The sequence below is a fragment of the Electrophorus electricus genome, chromosome 21 (genome assembly GCF_013358815.1).
Source record: "Electrophorus electricus isolate fEleEle1 chromosome 21, fEleEle1.pri, whole genome shotgun sequence".
Lineage (NCBI taxonomy): Eukaryota > Metazoa > Chordata > Actinopteri > Gymnotiformes > Gymnotidae > Electrophorus > Electrophorus electricus.
In genome coordinates, this window is record NC_049555.1 from 104,269 (window position 1) to 117,500 (window position 13,232).

Sequence of the window (13,232 nt, forward strand, 5' to 3'; positions counted from 1 at the left end):
AATTATGAGGGGAACAAATTCTAGCACTCTGAGGCACTGTGTAAAACATGAGCAATTGCTACAGGGTATTAAAGGGACTATGTGTAATTTACAGTGTGCTTACATCTGTCTTTTGATCTTTATATTATTTATTCAGTCAATGTAGTAGAGAATGTTCTTCAGTTGTTCTTAAGTTCTTCCACCTATTGTTTCCTATTCCTACAATTGCTGTCAGGATTTCAAGATTTCCAAAGATTTCTCTTCTGTTTCAGAACTGTTTACCATTTCTGCACGTATAACATTTAGCTGACACATATATTCTAATTTATGACACAATTATAACTGAACAGAATTTGAACAATTGAGCATTAATGACCTTGATCAGGGGCCCAACTATGGCAACTTCTTTAGTTATTTTATACATTTAATTTTTGTGTTGATTTGGGCATCAGTTTCACCCATTCCATTGTCCATCTATGGTGTGTTGTCATAGCAACTGTTCTGAATTAAACAAAAATATACAATTCTCTTCCCCTATAGGGACAAAGTGTTAAAGTGTTGAAGGAAGTCTGCTTTCCTGACAACCAAGTACAAAGTGAGACTAGGCTACATACTGCTTTACTGTCATAAATACATTAATGTAGCCACTGTCATACATTGTTATTATTATTTACATAGCACATTTCTCATACTCAAGGACATATTACACACACACACACACACATATATATATATATATATATATATATATATATATATATATATATATATATATATATATATATATACACACATATATGCAGAAGCCAATTTGCACACAGCATAGCCTCTATCAGAAACCACAGCCCTCTGGGGGACTGTACCAGGTGCAGGGGAAGGGGAGGAGGCTAACCAGGAGCAACAGCTATCACTGGAGACACACACTGTTCAGAGTATCAAATGATTCTAATCTCCATGTTTTGGGGAGGAAACCCACACAGAGACTCAAAGAGAACATGGAAAAAGCACTCAGACAGTGATTTAAACCTAAGAACCAACTGCTGAGTAGCAAACACACCAACCACCAAGCTGCCCATCTTACATCTGTGTTTACTAAGATTTTATACCCGTTTAAAATGTTACACATATTATGATCATTTTGATCATTTTGATTAATTCTCCTATGAAGCAAAATAATTTTCTTATATTTTAAACAAATAAACCACCCATGTCCAGTGGGAGTGTCAAGACAGGTCTGCCTAGGTCCAGTGGGTGTGTCCAGATGGGTCCGCACAGGTCCAGATAATGTATATAAACTGTAAACTATACTTACCTCTCTGACTAAACACTGACTATGGGTGGTGATGTCAGAAAAGGGGTGTGTGTGATGTTTTGCTCACTAGAAATGTGCAAGACACTTGGGTTTTGGTATGAGTGTGGTGAGGTGGATTTAAAGATGGATAGATGATGAAGTGAACAAAATTAATAATAATCTCACATGAGATTATTGAACATCACACCTCTTTGAGCATCCAGTTACCATGGTAAGCCTTAGCCATTTTAGTAGAATATAATGTATTAATCTCTCACATTGTAATACAGTAATACATGTATAGTAGTTCATAAATTGTATTTAGCGGTGGTATCTATATGATCTGAAAATGAAAAAGATGTCTTATTACTACTTTCTAGTTCTCATAAGCATTCTGACTGTTTTAGCTAATTAATTTAGCTAATGTTGAACGTCGGAACTTCCTCTAGAGCCCCGTTTTGTTTCATATGTCTCCTAGATGTGACACAAGGACACCTGCAGTTTGATGTACCCAGTCTGAAGGATCATCAGCGTATAAGGATCCTTGCTTTGATGCCCCTTCTATGTTTATTTATTAGTATGAAACAGATTTGAAAATCTGAAGGCTGTTTGGTTTACATGTACATTAACCCTCCACGTGTTTAATATTGTCATGTTTTTAATATTGCAATGTGGAATGTGTTGGGAAAAAATGGAGTTTGAATATTTTTTTTATATTTGTTTAACCACAGCTGTATAGACACTATCGACTCTCTGCTCACTATTCTGTAGGATATGCTCCCGCAAAGTGAATATCCACTGATTAGCAGGAAGAGCAGGAAGAGTGATACGGTTATTATGCACATCGAATAAGCCTTCATCCAGCAGATCTGCCCAAGTTTCCTGGTCCTAGTAAGTAGCTTCAATTAGTGTGTGCTTGTTAATTCAAAGGTGAGCACAGTGAGTAGATTCGGAAGTCTGTTCAAACAGAGTTTGTTTAGAGAGCACATCTGGGCTTGGGTATCAGTTGAGAATTGTTTGGCTCTGCATAAAAGTTCTTTACCACAGTTCTTTGTTCAGCTATTACATTTGCTGTTGAAGATTTTTTTAATTAACTTCACCTGATTCTTTCTCAAAATAAGCACATATCAATGGTCTTCCTCTCGATATGTAACAAATAGATTGTTGAATATTGTATCTGTATCAAATCATGGAAAAAAAAAGGGTTGGATATACAGCATAATAATGCAGACAGAGTTTACATGTGTGTATTTGCTGCCTGCTTGGTAAAAACATTATTATTGTATTGCCTTAATGTCTTTCATTTATTTAACAAACTAAAATGTTTGCCTATAGTCTAATACTCTTTATACATAGATTTGTAACTATTAATGAATACTGAGACCATAGATCCTAGTATAGTTCCTAGTGTAAAAACACCTTACAGTGTGGGTGGATTGTTTATAGCTGTTGGCCTATTTTAATCTGTCTCTGTTTTATTTGTTGATTGTATTTCTCTCCTAATTCTGCTGAGGGAGGCAAGAATGTCTACAGACATAAGTGTTTATGTCAAGGCAAAAAAAAATCTGCATTGGACAGAATTCCATGATGTTCTGGGTGTATGTTTGAAAGACTATGCCCCTGGCTGACTCTGGCTGAAATGGACCTTGTTACCAGGATGCTCGTACCATATCAGCTAGCCCCCAGGAGAATGGTCTTTCATGTTTTTGTCCATATGTAATAACATATACGGTGATGCTGCTGTTCTGATGAACAACAGATTTAGTTATTGTACTGCAGTGGTTTTTCATTCATGATTGTAAAGAAAAAATAAATTAATTCATTTGTTGCATTTTCTCAGAGAAAAAAAAAGGGTTCAAATATTTGCAAAGCACAAACTGTTTTATTGATTGCTTAAGTGTTTCACCCATTACCTCTGCCTATGGACTCTATAGACAGAGAAATGGTTGAAGCCTTGGTGTGCCACTTGTGCTTTTTATTGTTTAAACCAGATAGACCCTAGCACTACCTGTCCATTGGACACACCAAATCTCATTAAACCTGAGAGTCCTTTGATGTATTCGCAGAGGATTCTCATGAAATATGACACACAAAATCAGGCTCTAGGCACTACCTGTCCGTTTGAAGACTCTCATGAGATGTGACACACAAAATATCAACTGATTCATTTGATTTTCTCCAGTTTTCATTTTAATTCTTCACGATTCAGTTTAGCCACAAATATTGGCTGGCTGCCATGAGATGAGAAAAGAAGGTTTGGCCTATTGCTGTTTCATCAATTGGACGGGCATCAAACATCATCTTAGTCCACTGATAAACTGCGTTGAAAATTTCATTAGGAGTGAATACATTATGCTATGAAAGTAAGGCTGAGCTTTAAGCATGCAGAACCACTTCTGGTTATGTGATATTTTACCTACATTCATTTGTATATAAAACATGTCTAGCACATGCAATGTCTACATTATCTGTAAGTTTGTTAAATACACTAAATTCTTGTAGTTAATCTTCAAGTAGCAGCTAATAAAAAAGCAAATCTACAGGTTTCGCAGAATGGTGACTTCTAAAAGCTACATTCATTTGTTAAATGTATTTATTTGAAAGACAATGAATCTCATACCTTTGAATCACGTCAGTTTTTGAAAATGGTGATAACATTATAAAAGGAAAACATTGCTGTTATTTGAGTGTTTTGTGCACTTCTAAAGACAAAAATTATGACGATGTAAAGCCTTCTGTCCCTTCAACATAACACACGAGCCCGCCCCGTCACCATACTCGGAACATCGGCGCTCTGCCACCAGCCAATAAACGCGCTGCACTGCCTCCCGCTATAAAGCTCGGTTTTCTGCTTGTGCCTTCAGTTCTGCTTTATCATAAGCACTAATCCATATATGTCGCTGCAGCCTTTACGCACGGTCAACGTGCGTAACTGGTGGCAGACGGGAGACAGCAGCGCAAACATGCAATCTTCATTATTAGCAATGGGACGCAGCTTTGGGGTACCCACTCCAGTTTCCTCCGCCTGGAAATCAGGGTATCCACAGCTGTCTAACTGGTCCGTGCAAGACAGAGATAACGGAACGCCTCTTGGTGAGCTGGAAACGTTCGACAACCGGCGTGCGCAATATGGACAGTTTTCTCAAACAACATCTGTATTTTTGACCGTGCTTATGACACTCTTAGTCTTCGCAACAGTTCTTGGCAATGCGCTTGTCATTTTGGCCTTTGTAGTAGAAAAAAGTTTGCGCACCCAAGGCAACTTTTTCTTTTTAAATTTGGCCATAGCGGATTTTCTGGTCGGTAAGTGATTTTTATGATCCTTAGAATAAGATTGCTATTTATAGAGGTATGTTGTGTAATAGTGAATGCACATGTGCCTGCTAGGAGGGTTTTGCATCCCAGTGTACATTCCCTATGTATTGACGGGGGAATGGAGACTAGGCAGAGGTCTCTGTAAACTCTGGCTGGTGGTGGATTACATGCTATGCACAGCCTCGGTCTTTAACATCGTTCTCATCAGCTTCGACAGGTTTCTGTCCGTCACAAGAGCGGTAAGTACACTCCAAGGCATAAAATCAATAAATGCGCTTATTGTGGCTCCATTTCACAGATCCGTTTTCAAACCGTAACTATAAAACTGCGGACCAGAAAAATTATGCAATTGTCCCCTTCACACGAGTGTGAAAATGCACATAGAAATAGCATGATTAATCTCAGATCGTAATCTGGGGGAAAAAAAAACAGTCCACGATGAATAACTTTTTTTCCAGTGTAAACAAATACGCTTAAAGACGACCACATTCATAAATAATTTGTAGTATGTAAGTATTTAAATCAAAATACTTCTCTATTGCAGGTTAGTTACCGCTGCCAAAAAGGCGTAACTCGTGAGGCTGTTTTGAAGATGCTGTGCGTTTGGCTCGCAGCTTTCCTGCTCTACGGGCCAGCGATTATCAGCTGGGAGCATATCGCCGGACGAAGCGTGGTACCAAACGGAGAGTGCTATGCAGAGTTCTATTTCAACTGGTACTTTCTGATGACTGCTTCCACTGTTGAGTTTTTCACGCCTTTCATAAGTGTCACATATTTCAACCTTAGCATTTACATCAACATTCGCAACCGGTGTGTAGTGAGAGAGGAGCAGTCGACCTGTGTGCGCGTCCGGAGTTGTGAGGTGAAGCCGTTCGGAGCGCCGGACGTGCAACGCGTTTTCTTCGTAAGGCCAGCCGAAGCAAGCAGCGTTGTAGATATACATTCAAGATCTAAGTGCTGTCGATTATCCAACGGCAAAATTTCATCAACTGAGGCAGACAACCCCGGCCGGCTGAACCGAAGGATCAGCGCTATACCGGACCTTTCACCGCTGCAGGTTGGGGACATAGTGCATACCACCAACGAGACACGATTACACTACGCGGATCATCCGTGTGGCGTGCATCGAAACCGTCACGACATGTCCACCACCCTGGCCAACCGCTTTCGCCTTTCCAGGGACAAGAAAGTAGCAAAGTCTCTGGCGGTAATAGTCTGCGTGTTTGGTCTGTGCTGGGCCCCATACACACTGCTAATGATAATCCGCGCGGCATGTCACGGACAGTGCGTACAGCACTATTTGTACGAGATATCATTTTGGCTTCTGTGGGTTAACTCCTCCATCAATCCTGTCCTGTATCCTCTATGCCACACCAGCTTCAGAAGAGCGTTCAGCAAATTACTCTGCCCGAGTAAAATAAAAATCCAACCCCATTACGTGGATCAAAAATACTAACAGGCAGTCAAACAAGACGGAGCTCTGTGAGGTGTTCATTTTTGACTTTTGCGCAACGATGTTTACTTATCTCTTCTCAGTATTTGATTTGTGGAAACGCTGTTTATTTTCGTCAGTTTTGTGAACTTGAAAAACAGTCGTAAAATGTAATCTTTGACTTTGTGTACGTTTAACATGTTTTTTTTTCTTTCTTATATCTCGTCAAATGTTACCGCGTCCTTCTGTCTTGTAGCCTGGCAAATTGATACACAGTTTCCAGAAAATGTGTATTTTCTCAACTAATTTTAAGAAAGGTGGTGAGTGTTTATATGACGATATAAAGTCTTTAGGATCAAATCATGTGTAGCTAATCTTTTTTTTTATATATATTAAAAAAAAAAAACAAGTTAGATTGAGCAGTGCAGTAAGGTCTAGGCACGGGTCTGGTTTAAGTGCATATCTGAAGTGCAGGTCTGCATAACGGTCAGCGACTTTAGGAACAGCTGCCTTTCAAACGTCTCGTACAATGTCCACAGAGAGTGCAAAATACAATTCAGATACTATGACAATGCGTTCAGGTCTCCTTTTTTTAAAAATTAAAACCTGATAATGACCTTGAAAATGACCAGACAAAAATGAAAACAGGACTGGAGCCTATTTGTACTTATTGGAGAACCAATGCAGTATTCTATACCATGTTTCTCAGGGAACAGTCTTCAAGAATTAACCCACTTTCATGTTTAACGTATGGGATTAAGCAATGAGGAGCTCTTGCACCAGCTCCCCCTCCCAAGTACATAAAAGGTTATACCAGAGGGGCAACAAAACCCCATGCCATCCTTTCAGTGCTCTAAAACTGCTAATTGCAGCTCGACTCTTCTCTTTGGTTACAAAATGTTTCTAAATGGCAGATACGGAATGAAGCCTAAAGCCTGAGTTTTTGCTGAAACTGGGTTAAAGTTCTGTGGTTATCTTTGAGGCTTCCACTTCTGACTGCTGCTGTGATGTTGCTGTTAACAACTCATTATTGTTCATTTGCAATATTGATTTTTTTTCATGTCATGTCCTAAGCAGAAAGCTGTTGGGAGTTGTGCGCAGGCTTAATGTATAGATCCAGATTTAAAATAGTGATTCATGCCCTTTGTCAGATGGCATTTCCTTGTCTTGTTTACAACCCCCCCCCCCATCCCATTGTAGACAGCTCCAAAAGGCAAAGTGCAAAGTAGTTTCCCTGGCAACAAGCAACCACAGTACAAGCACCCAGAAATGCATGACTCACTCGTTTATGCAAGGTTGCTTGCTCACAAAGTCTCTAAACTGTTGCACATACATCAGTTACTAGAAGTTAAAATACAGGCCAAGTAGATACGTAAACCCACTGTGTTCATATCCAATCTCTTAGGAATTCAGGTTTGCTGCAAGTTTTCAGTGCATACATCTTTAGTTTTTTGTATAGTTTCTTGTAGAAATTGCCTGATTGGTTAATACAGTAAGACCCTGTTTAAATTTTCAGTTGCTAAATACAGAGCCCATGTTAGTCATTGAAATGTCTTTTTTTGTGTGTGTGCAGTGTAGCTATTTTAGTGATGTTTATCAAGAGGTAAAGTCACTTTAGTCACAGCGTTCTAAAAAAAAAAAAAACCAAACAGTTGCAGTATCTCCATGCTTAAAGAAAGAAAGGCACACAGGGTTTGGGGGACATGGACACATGGTCATTTATGTAAAGCGCCATAGTGTCGGTGTCTGTGTATGTCAGCACTAACAGCGCGCCTTGTGGTGAATTTTATTTTTAACCTAAACGTGTGTGCTTAGAAAAAAAAACAAAACACACACACACACACACAGCAAGAAAATAATTATGAAGCAATTATTAACCATGGACTCTCTATTAAAGGTCAGGAAGGAAAAAGAGGAAAGATGCACCTAACTTCAATGACCCACCCTCAAAGCAGGAGTCCTGTAGTGCCAGCCCATCACCCACAGCCCCATTAACTCATTACACATCACCCACAGCCCCATTAACTCACAAATATTAATAAGATCTACCTCAAAATACAAAATCAAGTTTTCATTATGGAAGAAAAAACTATGCTACTTTCTTCTTAAAAAAATTGTGCAAAGAAACATGGGGTTAATATTTTATTTGTGCAAATGTCATGAAATCAATGATATTTATTCTGTTTTAGCTGATTTACAATTAGATTATACATATAATATATGGAAGGAGAAGTAAACATGATTTGAAAAGAAAGTAACGAGTAACGAGAGGTGGTTTTCCTTTTTTAAAGACTGGCAGTCAGACACACTTCTTTTAACCCACACATTCTCACGTCTGCCTTCACTCTGTGTAAAACCCAATGTGCCTAGTATTTGAAAAAACTTGCCATTTAACATTCTACTCCAGCATAGTCTCTACAAAAATAAACATTGCCACAGAAATGAAGTGTACAAAAGCATAGGTAGAGAGCGTGAGAGTGTGAGAGAGAGGGCAATAAAAAACAGTTACACAGATGCAGGTCTCTTAACCAAACAAAGACGCAGCCAGTATTGACTGCAGAGTGGACACAGTGCATCACAGGCTAACTGGACATGTTTTCACACAGTAACACACGGCTCACATTAAAGCAAAAACAGCTTCGGTGATGTCTGGGTTTATCTGCGCCCCTTTTCTCTTCCAGACAAGGATGACAAGGACACTCTGAGAAAACCTTGAGAAAAGGGGCTGCAAAGCAAAGACTATGCCACACACTCAAGATAGTACAACGGAATGACTGACAAATTTGACGAGAGACAGAGGGGGGGAAAAATTATAACCAGAGAGATAAACATACAGATGACAGACAGGGTTGAATTTAATTCCCCCAGGCTGGAAACCCCCGGTGCAGGTATTGTTGTATATACATACCATCTCTCTCTGTGTGAGTGTGTATACACAAACAAATGGAGAATGTGTGTATGTGTGCACACTTGTGTATGTATATGTGTGTATATATATATATATATATATGTATGTGTGTGTGTGTGTGTGTGTGCGTGTGTGTGCGTGTGTGTGCGTGTGTGTGCGCGCGTGCGCATATACACATCCTACAGCACAAGCCCCTCGTACGCAGGTCCCTCGGACTCCGGTGACTCTCTCTGCAGACGCAGGTGCTCCAGTGTGTTGTGGAAGTGTTTATTTATCTGCTCAGTTTCCTCACTGGCCTCCAGGTTGGGCAGGTCTTCACGGATCTTCTGAATCAGTTGATTCAGAACCTGAACTGTCACCTGTAGAATGAACACACACAGAGATTAAATGTATCTATTGACACAATGTATCTATTTTTGTCCCATTTCCTAGCAACGTTATACTGTAAAATGAAATAAATGTGTCTAAAAAAATATTTACATGTGCAAAAGATCAAATCAAACCCAAATCAATCCAAGAAGGATTTCCACAAGATTTGGTTAATCTCTGCTTGTCTTAACCAGGACTCAAGCTATTAAAGACAAGTGCAGCTTGATTTGAATTTAATCAAGTGCAGATTTTCATGTACAGATTCTCTCACAGCCTTTAATAACACAAAATAACTCTCACAGCCTTTAATAACCCTCAGCTCAGTAGGGTTCGGGAGCTCATTCTTCAGGATTACAGGTGGTGTCACCTCCAACATTTTCTCACATTTGCAATACTGCTGCTGCCTAAGGCTCTTCAAAGCCCTCTGATGTCTTCTCTACACATATAGCTGTGTAGCCTTCCAATACCATCCAATACCTTCATGAAGTTTGCCGATGACATTGTGGTGGTAGGCTTAATGAGATGATGCTGAGGTGGCCTATATGGTTGAAGTGGAGAGGGTGTCCCAGTGGCTCCAGACAAACAATCTATTATTTATTTACAATAAAGTGCTATAAAAAACAGAAAAGTAGGCTACTTACATTATTGATGCTAGAACTCCTATAACGCCAGCTAGCATAAAGAATGCTAGCGGACATCAGGTCATACTCATGTGGTTGCATATTTTCAAGATGTGCCCTCAGGTAACTAGTGCTGGTTGGTTAACTGTACATTACATACAATTTTACTGTAAGGTTCCACAATTTGTCAGTTGACTAGCCCCAGTAGTACAGATGCACATGAGAACTCAATTAAAAATTAATTTTCACAATTGATTGTCTGGGTTTTAAACAATTAGATCATATAAGAATACTGGATATATTTAGCATATTGTTTGAAAACAGTAGTACATACAGCATCCTCACTAGGCACACTGCTAAACGGTACAGTAACTGCAGCACCCTGCAGAGGGCAGTGAGTTCTGATGAACTCTAACCTTAAACTTAATCCTAAATGAAATCCTAACCCTAAACTTAACCCTAACACTAAACTAACCCTAACCTTAACCTAACCCAACCCTAAACCTAACCCTAAAACAAACCTTACCCTAAGCTTAAATCTAACCTAACCCTAAGACTAAACTTAACCCTAACCCTAACAGAACCCTAACCCTAACCTAACCCTAAACTTAACCCTAACTAACCATCTTACTTGACACCTACACCAGCTAGTGCAGAAATATAATAAGAAAAAGAACCCCCCCACACACACCAACAACAACACCTGCTTAGATAGCTGCAATCTAGAAAGCACCTAAGGAGAAGCTTCTTCCATTAAACCCATGACCTCATCTTCCAGCTTCTCTGCATACACACATTTAAAGTTAACATTTTCAGCATTTCTCAGTGTAACAGTATGTATGCTCCCTGGTTTGCATTTAATGTTAATGTTAATTACTGTCTACTACCCCCCAGGTCCCTACTAAGAGTTCCTGCAAGACTTCTTATCAAGAATAGTACTATCAACTTACAAGACAATTATCACTGGTGATTTCAATATTCATGATTCTTTTAAAATAAACATTTAATCAATTGTTGATTCCATGGTTATGACTCAGAATGTAGTGGGGCCTACGCATAATTGTAACCACACTTTAGACCTAATCCTCTCTCATGGTATTGACAGACAGTTTTACAATACTCCCTCAAAGTGAGACAATATCTGACCACTTCCTTATAGAATATGAAGTGTATTTGAACCATGCTATTCACCCGTTATCAAAAATAAACAAATGATTACATCTGCTCCTGTAGCTGGGTTTATTGGCACCAGACTTGAACATCGATCTAACTGTAGCTCCAGAAGGGCTTGAGTGTGTAACCAGGCATGTTGAACTCTTTCCATATAACTTTAGATAAGGTTGCATCATCTTGACCAAAAATAATGAGTAAGAAGATAATGGATCCCTGGTATGTGCATCACGGAACAAAAATGTCAAAATAATGGAGGTAAGTAGTATGTGCATCACGGAACAAAAATGTCAAAATAATGGAGGTAAGTAATTAAAGTGGCATGGAAAAATAGCCTTATTGAATATAAGCATGCCCTCACTGAGGCAAAATCACTACATCAGCTCTAATAGAAAAACAAACAAGCCAAGATTCCTATTTAATACTGTATCAAAACTAACTAGGAATTATACTTCAGTCCCTAATACCTCAGGAAGGCAGCAGTAATAAGATTTTTGAAGATTTTTAATGACAAGATGGGAAATATCAGAGAAACAATTGTGTTTTCTTAGATTCTGTTACCCCATTGAATTCTCAGGACATTTTCCCTGTTTCTACCCATTTTCTTAATTTCACTTTCAAAGATTTTTACTTATTAGCATGACACCCATGTTTCATATCAAAATGTTCAGACCATCTCAGCTCTCTTCCTAATGAGGTACCATTAGGTATCAAATATTTCATGTGATAAACATACCTTTACTCATGAACCATTTGTTTTGATGTTTGAAATAAGTTTACCAAAGTGTTTGGTTCAAAAAAGGACTGAAATATATGAATAAAGTAGCATAGAAATGTGTAATAAATGTCCAAAATAACTATTTTACAATTGTTCTCTGAGTAAAGTGTGGTCTATCACTCATTAAATCTCAGATAGACTGAAATAAAACGTGACTGAACAACGATTTTATTTTACATATCAAGCTTCGTGTGCGCAAGTGAAATCTGAGCATTACAACTAAAGCCAAAAAAAGGGCAAAAAACTGAAAAGTCTCAGCTGCACAGAACAATGATCAGTATGGCCAAAACATATCTATTAATCTATACTAAACTACCATACTTTTACACAAAAAACTCTACAACAAAGTAAACATTTACTAATGGACATTTATTATTGGACAGTCGAGTTTGTCAAAAGTCATTGTATTAAAAATCAATTTCATGAATTTTGGATTGTTAATTAGATAGTAGCAGATATCATGCCTAAACATGACTGTGGCCAAGTCCTCTGTTGTAACGATATTGTAAAATGACCTTTATTTAGGCATCAATCTCTTTCATTTTCTCATTCCTCTTCATCAAAGGAATCAAACCCCTCATTGTTTAGTGGTTAATTTCACAGAGATAGACACTCAAATTCAGCAATCACACGGTGATTAAATGGATAAGACCTGAATGACACGAATACGCAAATCATGGGGTTAGAAGCAGATGGCATGCATCTTAACTTATATAACCTCTCGGGGGCTTTTTATTCTATTACTATCGACAAAACTGAAATGTTAGATTTCACAGATTCCGGAAATATTTGAACCATATTTGCATGCTGTCTTATTGCAAAGATATTAATAAAAATATTGCAAAATATCAACACTGACACACCAGCATCTGTATTGACCACAAAGGGTTAACATCTCTTTTCTTATATTTTTAGATCTTAATTCTGCCTTCAACACCATCAACCACAACATCTTACTGGATAGGCAGAAACACTCACTGGCATTAGAGGTCAAGCACTCTCTTGCTTTAAATCTTGTCTGACAAAACACTATTAATTTGTCCTTGTACACAATGAATGCTCTTAGCTCGCAAAAGTAAGCTTTTGTGTCCCACAAGGGTCAGTACTGGGTCCCATATTATTCTCATTATATATGCTACAATTAGGCACAATTATTCATGAGCATGGCATTAGCTTCCATTGTTACGTGGATGATATTCAGTTGTATACATCCTCAAATCCTGACGATGCCCATACTATTAACAAAATTGAGAACTTTGTAGAGGAAATAAACAACAGGATGCTGATTAATTTTCTTGCAATAAGTGCCTCGAAGTCCCTAAAATTAGTAATACAGCAGGACGGACCGCATTCTCCTATAAAGCCCCTCA

At 38.5% G+C, this 13,232-nt stretch overlaps 2 protein-coding genes across 3 annotated transcripts in view; one reads left to right on the top strand and one right to left on the bottom strand.

Moving 5' to 3' along the window:
• The first annotated feature begins 4,125 nt into the window (after positions 1-4,125).
• Positions 4,126-6,377, top strand: hrh3 (histamine receptor H3). Its single transcript, XM_027028284.2, has 3 exons — positions 4,126-4,573; positions 4,658-4,824; positions 5,130-6,377. Exons 1-3 carry the CDS (start codon positions 4,165-4,167, stop codon positions 6,039-6,041), a joined length of 1,488 nt encoding a protein of 495 aa, XP_026884085.2. The 5' UTR covers positions 4,126-4,164; the 3' UTR covers positions 6,042-6,377.
• Positions 6,378-9,025: 2,648 nt separating this feature from the next.
• The window catches only part of vps35 (VPS35 retromer complex component), a 38,775-nt gene continuing 34,568 nt past the window's right edge, over positions 9,026-13,232 (bottom strand). For both annotated transcript variants that reach the window (XM_035520748.1, XM_035520749.1), the window contains exon 17: positions 9,026-9,284. In XM_035520748.1, coding sequence (XP_035376641.1) covers positions 9,105-9,284 — 180 coding nt within the window. In that variant the 3' untranslated portion in view covers positions 9,026-9,104. The remainder of the gene's footprint in view (positions 9,285-13,232) is intronic.

Coding starts and splice junctions, on each gene's coding strand:
- hrh3 (XM_027028284.2), top strand. CDS start 4,165: ATGTCGCTGCAGCCTTTACGCACGGTCAACGTGCGTAACTGGTGGCAG. Junction 4,574..4,657: donor CATAGCGGATTTTCTGGTCG/GTAAGTGATTTT, acceptor TGTGCCTGCTAG/GAGGGTTTTGCATCCCAGTG. Junction 4,825..5,129: donor TTCTGTCCGTCACAAGAGCG/GTAAGTACACTC, acceptor TCTCTATTGCAG/GTTAGTTACCGCTGCCAAAA.